This window comes from Chlamydotis macqueenii, chromosome 26 (genome assembly GCF_036417535.1).
Source record: "Chlamydotis macqueenii isolate bChlMac1 chromosome 26, bChlMac1.mat, whole genome shotgun sequence".
NCBI classification, from domain to species: domain Eukaryota; kingdom Metazoa; phylum Chordata; class Aves; order Otidiformes; family Otididae; genus Chlamydotis; species Chlamydotis macqueenii.
In genome coordinates, this window is record NC_141581.1 from 3,588,428 (window position 1) to 3,606,403 (window position 17,976).

The window sequence follows — 17,976 nt, forward strand, 5'->3', positions numbered from 1 at the left end:
ACCTGTGCATGTTTCTGTGCACGCATGTGGTGCTGAACACATCTGCGTGGCTGGGCACAGGGCTCAACGTGTGCATGGCCACGCATGCGCACAGCTCTGCATGTGCGCACATGTACATGCAGTGCTGAACACATGCACAGCCACACGCTTTAACACAGGGTGTCCCCGCCCTGTCCCACCCCCCCGTCCCGACACTGACGGCAATGGCAGGCACGGTTGCATCCAGACTGCCCAAATTTATTTCAAAAATAAAAAATAAAATATTAAAGACCAAAAGCCTCGCTCTCCCCCCCCCCCTCCCCAAAACACACACAAAAAAAAGACTTTTACAGACAAAAAACACATCACATGGGTTCTCTATTTGCACAGATCTCCTGACGGAAGAAATCAAAGTCGGACAAGAAAAAGGGTTTCTACGGCCTATGCAAGACTATGTCAGTATTGGCTCAGTCGGGTAATTCATGTCTATAAATATTAGCCCCACGGCTTGCGGACAGCCATGACCGAGTACTGGGTTTATATTTTTTTTTTTAAACCTTTTTTCTTTTTTTTTTTTTTTTTTTTCCTTCTCCTTTTTTAAGTTAAAAAAGAAAATCCAACCAACCAAGAGGTGGGCGGGAAGGAGTCCAGCGACTCAGAAGTTGGTCTCAGCCGCAGAGGGAAGGCGCCTTTTATTTTCCCTCCGAAAACAAAATTAAAACCCACCCCTAAACAAAGCCCCCCCCAACCCGCCCCCCCCCAAACCCTGGCTGCGGCAGCAGGGCCGTCAGTGCCCTGGCACCCATGTGTGTCCCCCGCCAGCCACCCGGGGGGGTCCCAGCCCCGCAGCCGAGCAATGCTACATATAGAAGGGAAGGAAAACAGACGGCCCCCAGACCCGGGGGGGCCCAGCACCTCCGAAAGAGACTTAATCTCCTCCTGCCCGCACCAGGGGACGATGCTGGGGGCCAGAGCCCACCCCGCTGTGCCCCTTTTCACAGCAAAGCAGCAGCTTGATATCCCCCCGGGGACCGCCCCCCCCCACCAGGCGCTGGGACTCCCTGCTCCCAGCTGGGGGGGTGGGGGGGATGGTGGGAGGGGGATCCCCCCATCCCCGTCTCCCCAAACCCAACCGAGCCCGGGGGTGGGGGGGCGAGGCTGCCCCCGAGGTGTCCGGTCGCAGGAGATGGCAAATCTAGAGGAGATCTGGCCCATGACAACAGAAATGACACCACTGCCAGCCAGGGCGGCAGGAGCGGGGGCCCCCCCGGCAGAGTCCACGGCCCCCCCGCACCGAGCCAGGCTCTATGCTACGACAAATTCCGATTTCATCTCCGCCTTGACCTCCGGTTTCCACACCGAGTCCTCGAAGTCCAGGTCCAGGCTGCCCTCGCTGGAGACGCTGCTGTTGCTGTTGGTCCGGCTGGACTTGCGGTTCGGCAACCAGTGGTAGGGGGCCCGGGCGTCCCGGCGAGCCTTCCGGCGCAGCCGCTTCTGCTGCATCAGCAGCTGCAGCCGCTCCACCTTGCAGCGCGTCGCCCGGTTCTCCGTCTGCCGCAAGCGGTCCCCTGCAACGGCAAAGGTGGCGGAGGGGTCACATTTGTGGGGGGAACGCGCAGACCGCCGTCGCTCTCCATCATGCAGATGCGCGGATGCCCCCAAAGCAGGGTGCCCCCCAGCCTGCAGGACGATCCCCGTCGGGGTGAAGCCCCTTTCTGCGCTGCTTTGCCAAAAGATGGGGAGCGGTGCCAGCCCGGCCGCCCCCTCCGCCGCGGCAAGGCAGCCGTGCTGCGGAGCGTGGGAGGACGAACAATTGAAGCTCCAGACGTGGGCTCTGGCGCTGGGGAAAGGTGGGGGGGGGGGAAGGGATCCGGTTCCAGAACAAACTTGGCCAGGAGAGCGGCTGCAGTGAGCGGGCAGGGGGGCTGGGAGCACCAAACCCCTATCTGCAGCCACGGGAGGGGGGGGCTTGGGACACAGCAGAGGGGACGGAGCAGCTCCGCTTCCCTCCTGCTTCGGTTTCCCCCGTGCAGCCGCCACAGGGACACGGCACCAAACGCCGCCAACGGCCTCGCATGAACCCGGCGAGCAAAGTCTCGCTCCGGCCCCACGTCCGAAACGCAACTCGGGCCTCCGGGCAGTCCCCACCGCTCCCCAGCCGGCACAACGGGGACAGAGCCCACCGTGGCCCCCCCAAACACAGCGGGGCAGCTCTGCTTCCCCACTCCAGGCACCACGCTCAGCCACGGCCCCGGCACAGCCCCACCGGGAACCCCCAAATGCCGTGGATGCTCCAGCATCGCCCTCTGGACCACGGGTGCCAAGGCACGCCAGAAATGGGGGCAGAAGCCCCTCGCAAAGCCCAGCAAGGCCCCCTCTGGAGCAGAGAGGGGAGAAGGGGTCCTGGTGCGAGAAGAGCCCCATGGCAGGACTCGTCACGGCGGGGGGCCCAGTTTCCCCCCACCAACACACCTCGTGGCGAGGTGCAGGCGGCCCCGGTCGGGTCAGCAGTGTCAGCAACACCGGGGTCCCAGACGCGTCACCGAGGGCTGGGAGCCAGCCCGCAGCCACCCCCAGCCCCCCCAGCCGGGAGAGAAGGAAGAGAAAACCCAGAGGGGAGGGTGAGCCCCCCCAGCCTGCACCCGCGGTTTCACTTCTTTTTTCTAAGCAAATCGTGGGGGGGGATGTGGGGGGGGATGTGGGGGGGGTCAGGGCGGGTACCTCTGGGTGCCTTCCGGCCTCGGGGCACACAGGTGTGCGACCCCAACCGCCCTGTGCATCCCGGTGGGGGTCCGACCCCCCCCCAGCCAAACCGGCCCTGGCCCCCAGCCCGGGGCAGCGGGTTTGCCAACGGGGAGGCAGGCGAGGAGGCAGAGCCTGGGTGTCCCGTCGCACCCCCGCCCCCCCCAAACATCCACCCACGTGGCAGGGACAGGCCCAGAGCTCCCGGGGACCCAGACAGGGACACCGCAGCTGCCTGCCCCCGGCCATGCTCTGCCAGCGCCCCCCCTCAATGGGATCCACAGGGGTTTGTGGAGCGGGGCATGGGAAGGGACCTCCCCCAGGTCGCGGGGGTGCTTGGCTGTCCCCCACCCCTGCAAGGTCAGAAGCGACCCTTTCCCCCCACCCCCCTCAGTGACCCTACGAACCCCCAGGACCCCCACCCTGACTGACACCTGTCAATCATTGCAGCCCCCTCAGCCCAGAGGCGCTGGCCCCTGCCCCATCCTGGGGGTGCCCACGCCTGCTCCAGCGCGCTCCGCGCAAGAGGAAGCGAGAGGTCAGGCATTACGGGGGGAAAGGAAAAAACCAAAACAAAACAAAACTTCCAGTAACTCCAGCACCCGGTTCCACGGGGGCTGCCATGGGGAGTGCCCCCCAGGCGGGACGGACACAGGACGCCAAACAGAGGTGCCAAACCCGAACCCCGGCAAGCTCTCGCCGCAGAGCCCCCGCAACGCGTTGGCAGGTGAGCGCTGCTGGTCGAGGCAGCCCCCGGCGGCCCCCTCCCACGTGAGGCATCGAGGCAGCCGCGCTTACCGCTGGGCTTGCACATCCGGATCTGGCTTTGGCACTGGACGACAGGGTGCAGGGGCGGGGAGGCCGTGGCCGCCGGCAGCGGCTCTGAGGTAGTTTTGGTGGTGAGGTCCGGGGAGGCAGGGGGCGAGGAAGAGGAGAACTGCGTCTGGCAGCGGAGCTGTGTCAGGGACTGGGGCATGCCCTGGTAGTGTCGCGTGGCGCTGAGGAGGTCGTTCAGGATCTGCAGGATGGTGCCGATGTCCCGCCGGGGCCGCCCGCTGCTGTCCTGGCAGTTGGGGTGCAAAGTACCTGCAGGGTTGGGGTAGGGGGAAGGAAGAGGTGGGGTGTGAGACGAGCAGCCGCCCCCCCAACCTGCAGCCCCCCGTGTTGCCCCCGGAGCGGCTCGGCATTGCGTACCAGAGAAGGTCCCTGAGAAGACCCCAGGCGCGTGGTTGACAAAGCTCTCGATGACCGCACCGGGTTTGCGGGATCGGGCCGTGGGGGCAGGACTGCCGCCCGGGGAGCCGCCGCTGTGGGTGCCGCAGTCCACCTGGATGGGAGAGACGCGGGCTGAGCCTCCAGGAAGGGGACCCCACCGCACCGGGGGCGGGCATGCAGCCCTGCTCCAGCCCCTCGAATGACAGAGCCAGGCCAGGAGACCCCCGCAGCAGCCCCAGCAGGCACCACCCACCCCAGTTCTACTGGGATGCGAGGGACCACGGCTGTCCCACCCCCCCTACCCTGTGCAGTGGCATCCCTGGCCCTGGGGGTCCTGGCAGTCGTGTCCCCACACCCACAACACCCTACTCCATGCACAGGGAAACTGAGGCAGGGAAGGGCATCGCTGCAGCAGGGCTGGGCAGTGCCTGCCTTTGCTCCCCTGCCCCAAATGCACCAGGAGCCCCCTGGCCCAACTCACCTCTGAGCAGGAGGAGACCACGCTGCTGTTCACGGTCTGCGTGCTGGCCCCGTGTGACCGGAACATCCCGGCGGTGACGGGAGCGGGGTGGGGAGCGTTACAGTACATGGGGGGGGCCGGTGCGGCGGGCACAGGGCTGGGGGCTGGGCTCTGCTGGCAGGCAGGCACCACAGGGATGCGGGCAAAGCTGGAGCCGCTGCTGCCGCCGTGAAGAGTCCGGCAGTGGGGGCTGGCGGCAGCCCCCGCCTCGCCCCGGCTGGCAATGACGTGCCGGTGCTGGAGCTGCCCGCTGCTCTGCTGAGCTGCCAGCTGGAGCTGCACGAACATCATATGGTCGCCCACACGCAGGGCCAGGGTCAGCGGGGACCGTCCTGACAAGAAATCGTTGACCTGGGAGAAAGAAAGACTCCCCGTCAGCCCCGGCACACAGCGAGCCCACCGCACGGAGCCCCCCCAGTGCCTGGCAGAGGCAGGCAAGCCCAGCCATCGTCCCCAGGCGACCCCAGCCCAGCGCCAGCCCTGCCAGCTGACCGTGCTGGGGGGTTATTTTTCTCCCTCCTGCCTTCCCCGCCCTTTATCTCCCGGCTCAAAACGGCCGTGACCGCCCTTGCTGGCGGCGAATGCGCTGCAGCCGGGGCGCTGCTGCCAGCACCCAGCGGGCAGGGCCGGGCAGGGGCCGCAGCCAGGGCCGCCGCGCAGCTGCACACCCGGCCGCGGGGCCAGCGCCACTCAGAGAGGGGGTGCAGGGTGCAGGGGCCCCCTCCCCAGCACAGGGACCAAGCTCCTCTCCAGGAGGACAGGGAGGGGGCAGGTGAGGATGAGCCGGGTCCCTGCTGTGCCCACTGCTGGGATGTGGGGCAACCAGGCAGGAAAGGCAGGGGAGGGCACCCCCCCTCCCCCCCCTCCCCAAAGCCCAGGCGGGGGGAGGCAGGATTTGCCCCTGCCCACCCCCGAGGGCTCCATCGCAGGCAGGTGATAGAGCAGCTGCCACGCTGAGACAAGAGCAGGGGCCTGACCCTGCCCAGGTCCTGGTTGGGGGTAGGGGGCCATCCCCAACACCTGCTGCCCCCCACCTCCCTACGGATGCATAAATCACTCAACATCTCGGCCAGGGAACAGGGGAGCTCCCCCCAGCATCTCCCCACCTCCCCGGGGGGGCCAGGGCAACCACAAGCCCCCCTCTCCACGCCTTTGCGTGTGCTGCTGGGGCGGGGGTGGAGGGGTGTGCCCGTCGCCCCCACCAGACTGCAGGCAGGACGCGGGGTCACAGCTCACCGGGATGACGCCACCGCCGCCACCCCCCCTCAGCCCAGCCGTTCTAGGGCACAACGTGGCCCGGCTTTCCCAGCCCGTCACGTGCAGCGCAGACGTCACCCACCCACACCCCCACCGGCACCTTCGGGGCGCAGCCAGCACCCGCAGCAAGGGGTCCCAAGTGGACCCGCGGAACCGCACTCCCCCTGGCCCCCAGCCCCTCCCCAGCCACGGGCCGGGCACCCCCGCAGGGCACAGCCCCCCCTCGCCAGCCCCATCCCGGCTCCCCCGCGCCCAGTTCCAGCGGAGGCCGGTTCTGAGAAGCCGTGGGAAAAGCAGCTTTAAAAATACCAGCAGCAAAGCCCCGAGCGTGTCAGGCGGAGGCTGCAGAGGAAGAGGTGGGCGTGAAGGAGACACTGCAGCTCTGGACACGGAGGTTACGGGGCGAGGGGGCGGGAGAGGACGGCGAGCGAGCACACACGTGGGCACGGGTGCGCACACGCGTGTGCACGCACGCAGCACCTGGCCACAGGAAAGCGTCACCCCAGCCCCCGTCCTGCCCCGCAGCTCGGACTCTGCCCCTGTTTCCCTGCCTGCAGCAGCCGGCGATGGACGCGGCGTCCTGTCTCCCCCCCGGCTTGGTCACGACCACCCCAGCAGCCGACAATTCCTGTTCGGAGCCACAGTTGCCGGACCCCCCCCAGCCCCGCTGCTGCTCTCAGAGCTGGCACAGGCAGGACATTTCCCACAGGGCAAACGCAGGGACCCCACAGCACCCCAAACCGGGGTCCACACGCCACTCTCCCAGCTGAGACTGCTTTTGGGGAAGCGGGTCCCCCTTCCTGCTGCCCGAGAGCACCCACACCAGTCCCTGTCACCCTCCACCGGCCCTCGCCCGGGGAGAGCCCCCACACCTCCCCGGGGTCCCCTGACGTCACCCGCGGCCGCCTCCCCGCTCCATCTGAGTCACACCTGCCTGTGCCCTGCCTGACCCCTCACCAGCACAGGGAGAAACCACAGCACCCCAAACCCACGCTGTGCACGTCCCTGTGCCACTAAAAACATCTCCTTGCTCCCCAGGCATGGGGTCCCATGGTCCCCCCTCCAGCACCTCCAAGCAGCCGGGGGCTCGGCTGCAGCGCTGAGGCGGCTGGGTCCCCACAGGACCCCAGCCCGGTGGGAGCAGTGCTGTGGGGCTCCTGGCACCCGCCCCCATACCGCCGCCAACACCCCCCGGCGAAACTAGGCCGCTCCAATGCAAACACGTCCCACCCAGCCGCCTGCTCGACCGCCCACAGACCCTGTCCCTCCCAGTCAGCTCCACCACAGGGGCCGGGACAACCCCGCCAGGGGGTCTGGGGCCACTGGGCCCCCCAAAGCCCCCGTGCCTGGGGGTCCTGCGGGACCCTGCCAAGCCCTGGGAAGGGATCTGGCCGCACAGTGCCGGGCTCTGGGCCCGCAGGGATGGGGCAAGCGTGTCCCAGTTGCTTCTCAGAAACGCTGATGACTCAGAGCGCCGCATTCCCGCCTCGCTCCAACGCCTGGCCCCGTGTCACCCCAGCCCCCAGCCCCAGACAACCCCGGGCCCCAGCCCCTTGCCCCAAGCGGGAAGGCCAGGACCCCCAGCAAAACACAGCGGGTGAGCTGTCTCACTTGGATTCCTGGCAGATCCAGAGGGGAAAGGCCAGCCCAGAGCGAGGATGAGGGGGGAGGGAGCAGGAAACGTCCCCCAGCCCCTGCAGCCTCTCCAGCCGGGCGCAGCTGCAGCCCACAGCTGGCTCCCACCACCCGGACGCTCACACCACTGCCTGGGTTTTTTTTCTGTGCCAAGGAGGGCGCAGGGCCAGAGCCCCTCGGCCACGTTCCTCCGGCGCTGGTGGAGCTGGGCAGGATGTGTCCCTGTCCCCCGGCACGGGGGGATCGGGGCAGAGGGAAAGGAAGAGCCGAGGCCGCAGGACTGAGCCCCCGGTTGCCTGCTCAGGCATTGCCGTGCCCAGGGCTCTCTGGAAAGCGGGGGCAGCCGCTGAGCGTGCCTGGCGGAAGGAAGCGCGGCGAGCCCCTTTCCAGGAAGGCCCCGCGCCGCTCGGGCCGGGGCACAGCATCACCTCCTGCCCAGCAGCCACTTCCCCAGGGTACCCGGGCGGGGAGGGGGTGGCAGCGCCCCGGCCCCCCCCGCGCTGCCGGGAGGATGCGTGACGCAGGCAGAGTCGAGCAAAGCATGAATGAGAGGAGTGGTTTCCTGCCCCCCCCCACCCGCACCCCCCCCCCCCCCCCCCCGCCTCCAGGTGCTGGCAGTTCCTCCTGCACAGCCCCAGCTTCCTGAATCACCGACCCGGCAGGAACCGGCCGCGAGCGAGCAGGGGGTACGGAGCTGCCAGCCCCCCCCCTCCGCCACCCGCCCGGCACAGCCTCGAGGGGAAAACCAGGTGGCCACCGGCCACCAGCTCGTAGCCCACACACCTCTCCACTGCCTCTGCTGCACTGGGCCAGGAAGGAGCACAGCCGCCCGCCCGATGGGAGCCGAACCCCCACAGATGGAGGGAGTACCCCAACCCCCATGCGTTCCCCAGCCCCGCTGCCCCCCAGCGTGTCCCACCCCGGTGGGGAGCCCCGCCAGACCCTGCTGCACCCCCGAGATCAGGACCTCTGCACCCCAGCCGGGACGGGCAGCACCCCACGACCAAACCAAGCCCCCCTGGCACCCTGGCAGGGGTAGGAGCCAGCTCCTGGCACAGGGTTCCCACTCTGAGCTCACCCCCCCGCCCCCCCCGGGCCCACACAGGCTTAAACCAGCCGCAGAAAGTCAAGGTCACGGCGGGTCGGCAAAGGTCCCCTTGCCACGTTCCCACGGCGGGCACAGCCGTGCCCCCACCAAGCCCCCGCGCCGCGAGGCGGCACAGCGCGGGGCTCAGCCCCTTCTCCAAATTTGGCGAGGCAGAGTAAAAAAGAAAAAAAAAAAAAAAAAGAAAAAAAGCCTTTAAAAAAAAAAAAGCTGCAGCATTGGCCAGAAAGGAAGGAAAGAGTTTAACAGCAATAATAGAGAGACTGAAAACAAAGAAGCCGGGGCCTGCGCGGCTGGGGGTAAATTCCACCTTCGCGGCAGGCAGCCGGTGGCTGCGCGCGCACCCACCGCGGCTCACCCAGCCCTGGGAACGCTTCCTCGCAGCGGGCAGTGAGCCCCCCCGCCCTGACACCTCCCGCGCCGCGGGCTGCCCCGCCAGCCCCCTCGAGAAACTTCGCAGTTATTCTAAACGTGCTCCCCCCGCGCCACCTCCTCGGCACCCGGCACCCCGGCTCAAGGCCACCGCAACGCTTGGGCACGGCTGGTTCCCCCCCACGGCCCCCCAAGGACGGCTCCAAGGAGAGGGGGTGCCGGGGGAGAGGCCGGGCTCCGCAGCCCCCACAACCCCCCCGGCGCGGCCCTGCCAGCCCCCTCAGCGCACAGCGGCCACCGCAGGACAGGCAGCCAGCCCTGCCTCTGCCCCATGGGGTGGGGTGCGGGGGGGGTACAGCCCCACACCCCCAGGCCCTGCTGCGTGACCTTGAGTGAGTCACTCCACCGCCCCGCGCCTCTGCCCGCCGCCGCGCTGTTTGGGCTGCGAGCGTTGTGGCGTGGGACCTTCCCTGCGCCGCACAGGATGACGGTGCCCGCCCTGGGCGCCACCCTCAGGGCTCCCAACCCCTTCTCAAGGTGAAACCCAAACACTGAAGCCTTTTGGGAGGGGAAGAGGCGTAGGGTGGCAGCAGGCCCTTTCCCACCCACCCCGTCGCCCCTTCTTTGTCTCCGTCGCTGCCCCAGCATTCGGGCGCTCACCTGAGTTTCAGTTAGGCTTTCCAGAGCTTGCATCACTGACTGTTCCGGCCTGGATGCCTGGGACTGGAAAAAAATAAAGGAGAATTAAAAACAAAAAAAAAAAACACCAAAAAAAGGAAAAAGGAGGAGGGGGGGATTGATATTACAAATGCAGAGAAGGAGGGGGCGTCTGTGCGGCAGGAGGGGAGGGATGACATGTCACTTCCACTATTTCTACGTGAGCCCAGAAAGTGGGGAAATGCCAAACCCACCGCGCAGCCCAGCACTGCCAGCACCCCCCCTACCCCCACCCACCCTGGGCTTCCACAGTGGGCGGGGGGAACAGGGCCCAGTTACCATCAAGCCGGCCTCGACGGTGGGCACCAGCGTCAGCTTGCTTCCTTCCACGACCCCCAGGTCCTGCAGTTTTCCAGAACTGAGTCGGCTGTGGGAGGGATGGGGGCGGAAAAAAAGAGGAGTCAGATTCTAAAAGCGAGGTCAGCACAGCTTCCCCAGGCCCCGGCCACGCACGGACCCGAGGGGGACACCCACCAGCCGGGACCCAGCCCCCCTCCTCCTCCCCCCCTCCCCAAGGCAGGAGGGGAGCTCAGCACCCCCAGCCTCCTGCAGTTCGGGGGGGGGGGGGGTCCGGGGCGCTGCCGGGGCGAGGGAGCCGCGGGACACGGGAACTCTGCCCACGGGTTGGGGGGGTGGGAGAGACATGTCCGTCCCGTCCCCCCCCCCCCCCCCACGACACACGGGTGCCGGCCGGTGTCCGCCGCCCCCCTCACCCCCACGCTCCCGTCCCCGAGTGGCTCCAGGCGGGGCTGAGCACCGCGCGGCCCCACTCGGGCTCCGCTCCACGCGTGGCCGGGAGGGGGCTGCGCAGTCCCCTCGGATCGGCCCCTTGGCAGACAAAGGACACCCCCCTCCCACCCCATCCCCCTCCAGCCAGCCGCCCCCGGCCCTCCCGGAGGAGGGGGGGGGCCGGGCCGCCGCCGAAGTTGAGCCCAGAACAAAGGGGCCGGGCCCCCGTGGGCTCGGCTGGGCCCCCCCGCCCACAAAAGAGCCTCGGCGAAGGGGGTGGCGGCCGCGCCCCCCCTCCCCTCTCCGTCCGCGGCCCCCCTGGCTGCCCCCCCCCCCCCCCCCCCCCCGGGGAAGAATGGGGCCAGGCAGGGGGAAGGAAGGGAGGCGGGGGGCCTTTGTGCGGTGGCGAGCCCGGTGCGAAGGGGGGGGATGGGGACCCCCGCGCCCCTCCCGCAGCCCCTACCTCTCTTTGTGCAGCAGGGCCAGCCGCTCCTTGGGCACCTTGAGGCGCTGGGACAGCCGCCGCCTCAGCCCCTCCACCGTCTCCTCGGGGGGCACGCAGAGCTCATAGCGGGTCCCGGTGGTCGTGTGGATGTACAGGTTCATGGGGGGCTCGTTCGCCACCACCTCGCAAGCGGGGGGCCCGCGGCTGCAGCTCCTGGCGCCGGGTTGCGGGTCCATCCGCCGGCCTGGGGGAGCGAGGCGGGGGGCGGTCGGTACCGGAGGAGGGGGGGGGGCGACGCGGACAAAGGAGGGACCGGGGCCCGCCCCACCGGTACCCACGGGAACTCCGGCTCCGCTCCGAGCGCTGCCGGGAGGAGCGGGGCGCGCGGGGGGGGGGCACCGCGGCTGGCACCGCCGAAATAAATTTTAAATAAAATAAAAATTAAAAAAAAAAAAAAAATCCCCCTGCCGTTCTCCCGCTGCCGTCGCCGTGCGCTCTCCGCTCCGTGCGGGGTCTCTGGGGGCGGGGTGCGGGCCCGGAGGCCGGGGCGAGGGGCGGGAGGCGCGGAGGACGCTGCGCTCCCCCTTTTCCGTGGGGCCGGACCCGCCGAACCGGCTGCCGTGGAAGCGCCAACCCGGGGGGGGGGCGGGGTGGGGAGGGGGCGGGACAGGGGGAAGTTACAATGTAGCAACGTCCCGCGGGCGGGGCCTCGCCCTCATTCACTCCGGCTCCTCCGGCAGCTTCAGCCAATAGGAGCGCGCCGGGCACTCAGACATCCGCGGCAGCGGCCAATCGGAGACGGGAGCAGGGCTCCCCACGTGGCCCGGGAGGGAGGGGGGGGGGGAGGGCGGCCCGGCCGGATTCCTCCCGCCCACGCGTGCGCGCGGCCCCGCCCCTTCCACCACCGCCCCCCCCCCCCCCGGACTCCCCCCCTTCTCCGCGCGCCCGGAGCCATTCATAATCCCGGGGCCGCACAACAAAGGGGGCCCGGGGCGGCGGCGGGAGCTGCGGGGCCGCTCCTCGCCGGGGGTGCGGGGCCCGGGGGGGGTGAAGGCGGGACACGGGTGGGTGGAGGGGGGCGGTGAGCGGCCCCCGCACCGGAGGAGGCCGCGACGGGGAGGGATCTGCCCGGGGGGCCGGGCGGGAACCGGAGCCTCCGGAGCCGAGTGACGCGGGGACACCGAGGCGAAAGGGGCGGGGGGGACACACACGCACACGCAGAGTCACCCGCGGCCGGTCACACCCGCCCGGTCACCCTCCCGCTGACGCCGTTACAGCTACGGGGAGCTGCCCGGGCGCGGGGCTGGGTCGCCTCCGCACTCTCCTGCCGCCCTCCCATCCACCCCCCAAATCCTGCAGCGGGGACCACCGACCCAAGCGGCCCCGGGGTGGAACGGACACGGGGGGGTGGCTGGGGGGGGGCCCCTATGAGTCAGCAAAGCGCGGGCGCCCCCTGGTGGCCCCGCCGCGCCTCCTGCGCCCCGGGGGGGGGGGTGGCCCGGGGAGGGGGGGGGGGCGAGGAGCCCTTGCCGAGAACCGGGGAGCCCGGTCCCCCCGAGGCCGCTGCCCGCCCGCCGCCACAGACCCCAGGTAGTCCGTGTGTGTGTGTGTGTGTGTGTCCACCCCCCCCTCCCCTCCCCACGGCACGGCGGGGCTGGGGGGCGCTCCCGGAGGCGCCCCCCACCGTCGAGGCCGCACTCGGAGGCCCCGGCAACCGGAGCGACGGCCCCGAGTGACCGCGGAGACGGAGGGTCCCGGCGGGTGGGATGCGCTCCCAGACACTCCAGGCGGGTGGGCGCTGCTCCCTCCGGGGAAGCGGATCCCCCCCCCCCCCCCCTTCCCAGCCCCGACCCCACTCACCGAGCGCGGCCCCGCGGTTCCCCGGCGGCAGGAAGGGAGGAAGGGACCCCAGAACTTCGGGGGGCGGGGGGGGTGGCGGTGCCGCGTCCCCTCCCGAGCGCAGCCCCGACGCGGAGCTGCCGGGGAGGTGCCCCAAGTTTTATCCCGCACCGCCCGGGGTGGAGCCTGGCGGGGGCAGGGACCGGCCTGGCCCCGGCCTCCGCGGGACCCGCAGGTGACGCGGCCGCACCCTGCCCCCCCCCCCCCACCCCACGCCCTCCCCGCTCCCGGTCTCGGCCACCCCGGGGGTCCCGGTCCCGCCCCCGCTGCTCAGAGGGGAGGGGGGACACGACAAACGGGGGACCCGTGCCCAGGGTCAAAGTCGGTCCGTGGGCAGGGCACCGGTGGGCCGAGCTCCCCTGAGCTTCACAGCGGCCCCAGTAGGGACTCTCCGGTGTCTGATAGCGAGGTTGAGCCACCACCCCCCCTCCCGCAGGGATTCACACTGCCCCACCACCAACTTCACAGCTGGGACAAAGGCTGGGCCCCACAGAATTTTTCAAAGGCTGCTGTACCCCCGTGCGGGGGGTGATGCCCCGCTGCCCTGGAGCGGACGCCAACCACCCATTTTCCCCCTCGAGCCGAGGGCTGCAGGGCCAGTGGCCACCTCGGCGGGCGGCAGGGAGGGTGCTGGGGTGGCCCACAGCACCCTTGGCTGCTCGCCCCTGGCAGACGAAGCCCTGGCACGGCGAGCCAAAGCGGCTGGAGGTGGCCCAGGGTGGGCTCTTGGTAGCCCCCGAATGCTGTGGCTGTTTCCCTCACCGATGGTGGGCACAGATCGCTGGGGTGGGCGCAAGGCCCCTCTGCACGCAGGGAGCAGGGCCGGGAGGGAGGGAAGGGGCCTTTGTGGTGCAGCCCCCCGGCCCCGTCCGGGCTCTGGTGGGGGGAGATGAGCTCAGGCGGCTCCGGCTCCGCTCCTGCCATTGTTGTCCCCGGGAGAGGGGCCGGGACGGGGACACGCCATTGTTCTCCCCGGGAGCTGCGGAGCCCCGCGAAGCCGCTGCCGTGCGGGGGGCCGCGTCTCCAGCTGCTGCGTGGGGACAACGGGGGAGGGGGAGGCCACGCCGCGGTGGGTTTGGCCCTGTTGGGGCTCGTGCATCGGGTGGGGACAAGGGGCACCCCAGAGCAACCTCCTCGGGGAGCGAGGCCCGGCCACCAGCCCCTGGCTCATGGCCCCGTGGCCAGGGTCTGCGGGGAGGGGACGTCACAGCCGTGGGGCAGCTGCTCCGGTGCAGAGCGTGGCCCGCTCGCCGAAGCGCGTCGTGCCCCAAGGGCAGGCATCTCCCCGCAGCCCCGAGGAGCCCCGCTCCCGGTCACCACCCTGCCCGCGCGGCTCCGTCTCCTCCAGCGGTCCCGTGACTCTGGGAGCTGGTGCTTTAGGAGGCGTGTGCGCATTTCAGGATGGGTTGATGCTATCCTGAGCCTCCAGAGACACGAGCTGGGAGATCCCAGGATTCCCAGCAGCCCGAATTTTGTGTGTTTAGTTTATTGTGTTGCCCTGGGAATAAATCGTCGGAGATGACAGCCAGACTTGGGCATAATCACTGCGCGGCATCGGAGGCTCCCGCCGTCTCCAGAGAGAGCGTTCTCCAAACCCCGCGCGGCTGAGTGGCCTGGGGAGGGACGATCTGAGAAGCGAACACTGACACAAATCCCACTGCAGGCCGCACGCGGCTCCCACCGTCCGCTCGGCTGACCCGGGCCTTGTGGATCAGCCCCCGGCACCGCTCCCGGGCGCTGGGCGGTGTGGGTGCTGGGACAGAGGAGGGGGCCTCACCCGGGGTCCGGCCGGGACGCTTCCCACGGGCCCGGTCGCCGTGCGTGTCCGGGTGTGAGGGCGGAATCGGGGCAGGACTGCGGTGTCGGCTCCATCGCCTCCCCCATCCCGCCTACCCGGCCTCGCGGGGAGCCCTGAATCTTTCGGGGGGCCGATTCTTGGAAGTCCCGTCCCTCGAAGGAAGGGAATTCCCAGCCCTTGTTCTTTGGGGAAATCCCCCACCAGCCCCGGGCAGCAGCTTTTCTCTTTTCTCTCTCTTTTTTTTTTTTTTTTTTTTTTTCCTTTCCTTTTGGACTGAATTCTTGGCTGATTTCACAGCTTTGGCAAACGGTGGATTTTATCACAAGCCTCTGCATTGCCCTCGCAGGCGCGGGGTCATGGGATGAGGGCAGAGCTGACGCCGGGCTGGGGCAGAGACTGGGAGAGGGCAGAAGCGGGGCAGAGAAGGGCAGAAGGGCAGCAGAAGTGGGGGAGAGGGGGGCAAAAGGGGAGTTCTGGCGCAAGGCTGCGGCCCCCTTGTCCTCCACGACTCCTCAGCTCCCGGCCCCGGGAGGGCAGTGATCCCGTTCCTGCAGGGCGGCGAAGGGGCCGATGCCGGCGGGCGCGGCGCAGGCAGCGGGGGCCCAGCTGTGGAGCTGCCGTACCAAGCGGGAATGTTCCCACGGGCGTGGGGCCAGCGGCAGGGCTCGCCACGGGCGCACCCCAGCAGAAGGGCGCAGCCGAACCGCTTCACCTCCACCCGCCCGCTTCAGCCTGCCAGGCCCTGCCACAGAGGGGGAGGTGCAGGGCGGCGGGCTGGGGGTCCTGGCTTCCCCGTCCCCCCAAACTCCGCGGGGCCGAGCGGCTCAGCCTTAGTCACGGTGGCGAGCGGCGACTCACGTCACCCGGTGCGCTCAGGTGAGCCATCGCTTGCTGCTGTGAGTAAGGAGCCGGCCATCCCCACCCTCCCATCGCAGAGCCAGGCACGAGCCCCCCGCCAGCAGAGTCCCCCGTCCCGTCAGGCTCAGGGTGGCCTCGTGGCGGGCGCGGGGTGGCCTTGGGCAGGATGGCGGTGCCTGTGCGGGTGGTGCTGGCGGGGCTGCAAACACTCAGGCGTGTCCTTAGAAACACACAATCAGCCCAGCGCGTTTCCCCGGATTTCGGGGCCACGTCCCGGTGGCCTTCAGCAGCATGGTAGGGTGTCGCAGCCTGGGGACACCGCGGCCACCGGCCCGGTGTGGCCAGAGCTGGTGGCCCAGCCTGGCCTTGCCTGCCATGCCCTGGCTCTGGGGCACCCTGCGCTCCCTGGGGGCTTTGCCCATCACCCCAGCCTCAGGCCTGGTTGAGCCCAGGCCAGTGCCAGGGATGAAGTCACCCCTGGAGTGACTCAGGCAGCCCCCCAAGCTGCCCCATGGGCAGGGGGGACCCCCACACAGCACAGGGCTGAGTGGCTCCCGCCAGACCCCGGGGTCGGGCAGTTCCTGGCTGTGAGGCGCGGGGTTGGGGCAGGGGGAGTCACTGCAGAGGCTTCCACCTGGGACCCGCGGCTCTGGGAAGGATGGCGAATCCCCCGGGACATAGCGGCGTGGCAGGGCCAGGTGCAGGGCCGCGTTGGCCCCGCTGCCCGCCGTGAGGCCAGGGCTATTCTGGGCTCCCTGAGCTCACGGTCCTCTTTGGGACGCTGAGCTCTGCGGCCCCGCTGACGCAGGGTGAGCGGCTCCCAGCCAGCCCCTGGTGCTGCCGGCCCGTGGCCAGTGGCCAGCAGCCCCCGGCCATGTGGGGTGACCCCAGCCCTGGCCATGTCCAGCCCGTGCACCAGCTCTGCCGCTGCCCTTCTGCCAGCGCAGCCCCACCCCAACCCCTGTCCTGCGCCCCAGCCCACGCGGGAGCCCGGCCGAGAGCCGGAGGCAATGTGGCAATCGCAGAAATCGCGGGTCAGGAGAGGTCTTGGTTGCATCAACACCCCGGGAGCACAGTGCCGGCTCGTGCCCACTGACGAGACCCTGCCCTGGGCGTGGGCTGGGGGCTGAGCCCCCCTGGCGCAGGAGGACCCAACTCCTGCTCCTGGGGAGCCCTGGAACCGCGGGTGCTCAGCCCCTGCCGGGGTGGGAAGGGGCACCCGGGGCACGGAGCTCACCCGTTGCGGCTGAGGGGGAGCAGAGCCCTGCTGCCCCGTATCCCCCCTCCCCTGGGAAGCCCCTTCCCAGCTGGGCTGGACCCGGCCCCGGTCTCAGCTCAGCACTGCGCTGTTGTTTCTCAGCCGCTGTGACATTTCTTGGTTTGCATTAAATCACTGGCTTCAGGAGTCAGATGCCAACTCAGCTTGTTGTTGTTGTTGTTGTTGTTATTATTATTATTATTATAAATACTTAAGCAAGTTGCCAGCCCTGGGGAGGGGAAGATCTGGGATTTCGGTAGCCTCCTCAGGTATACACTGAACCTTGTTCCTGGGGTGACCCAGGCTCATAAATCGGGGGGAAAGTAAAACACTCTCATTCCCATGCTCGTCCTTATCCCATCACCATCCCCATCCCCATCCCCATCCCCATCCAATCCCCATTCCCATCCCCATGCCATCCCCATTCCCATCCCCATCCGATCCCCATGCCATCCCCATCCCCATGCCATCCCCATCCCCATGCCATCCCCATCCTATCCCTCAGTTCCACTGTGGGGGTCGGCTGGGGTGGTTTGTGGTCCAGCCTGGCCAAGGCTGCCCCGGCCACAAGCCAGCACGGCACCACACCTCTGCCACCGTACTGGGGCTGATCCCTCTGGCCCCGCAGCCGTGGCCCCCTCCTCGCCCCAAAGCTGCCCCTGCCCTCAGCCGAGCCCCCGGGTGCGGGAGCAGGGGCTGCCCCCTCGGCACCGGCATCGCCCGGAGAAGGGAAGCGATGCCGCTGCGGGCAGGGTCTCTGTGGGAGCCGAGTGGGGGCAGCGGTGTCAGCGCCGCAGGCCCCGGGACCGCAACACACCCCCGCCCTGGGCAGCCCCACGGCCTGGCCGCCCCCGGGACTTCCCACCCCACAATGCCCCTTGGCCACCCCACAGTGGGTGGGGCCAGTGCGCCCCGCAGTGCATTCTGGGGGGTGTAGTCCGGCGGCCCCACTTTGGGGTGCAGAGCTGGGGCTCAGCATCCTTAGTACCCACCCCTCAACCCTGCCCTGGAGGCTGGGGGGGGGGCTCAGTGCCTGCGCCCGGCGGTCCCACGGGGCACGGCTGGCTGACAGGGCGTGTCACAGGCAGCGAGCCCACCCATGGGGCCCGACCCTGCTGCCCACGGGGTGTCTGCCGAATCCTGTCTGCGCGAAGGCAGAGCCAGCGCCGCCTGGGACGGATCTCACGGGGCCCAGGCTGTGCCACAGGCCGGGGGTGATGCTGGTGAGGGGCCCCTGGGGCCCGGCATGGGGGTGTGGGGCAGCGTGTCCCGCAGGGCTGCTCCACACACTGACACGCGGGCGCACACTCAGCGTGGCGGCATCCCCGCCCTGCGCCTGCCCGCTGCTCCACTTGGAGCCGTGTCAGGAATGTGGGAACCTCACCCGGGCGAGGGGCCCAGAGCCAGGCCGGGGCCACGGGCCACCCCCCAGCGCAGGCACCCCGTC

At 69.3% G+C, this 17,976-nt stretch overlaps 1 protein-coding gene across 1 annotated transcript; it reads right to left on the reverse strand.

The window, feature by feature from the left end:
- Positions 1-216: 216 nt before the first annotated feature.
- On the reverse strand, positions 217-12,731 carry MIDN (midnolin). The gene is made up of 8 exons (XM_086767603.1): positions 12,577-12,731; positions 10,735-10,960; positions 9,822-9,909; positions 9,486-9,548; positions 4,418-4,807; positions 3,916-4,048; positions 3,520-3,807; positions 217-1,547 (listed from the first exon to the last, which is right to left on the reverse strand). The coding sequence occupies exons 2-8, from the start codon at positions 10,950-10,952 to the stop codon at positions 1,285-1,287; spliced, it is 1,443 nt and encodes a 480-aa protein (XP_086623729.1). The 5' UTR covers positions 10,953-10,960; positions 12,577-12,731; the 3' UTR covers positions 217-1,284.
- Positions 12,732-17,976: the final 5,245 nt, after the last annotated feature.

Coding starts and splice junctions, on each gene's coding strand:
- MIDN (XM_086767603.1), bottom strand. CDS start 10,952: ATGGACCCGCAACCCGGCGCCAGGAGCTGCAGCCGCGGGCCCCCCGCT. Junction 9,910..10,734: donor GCCCTGCTGCACAAAGAGAG/GTAGGGGCTGCG, acceptor TCCCTCCCACAG/CCGACTCAGTTCTGGAAAAC. Junction 4,808..9,485: donor AAAGCCTAACTGAAACTCAG/GTGAGCGCCCGA, acceptor TCTTTCTCCCAG/GTCAACGATTTCTTGTCAGG.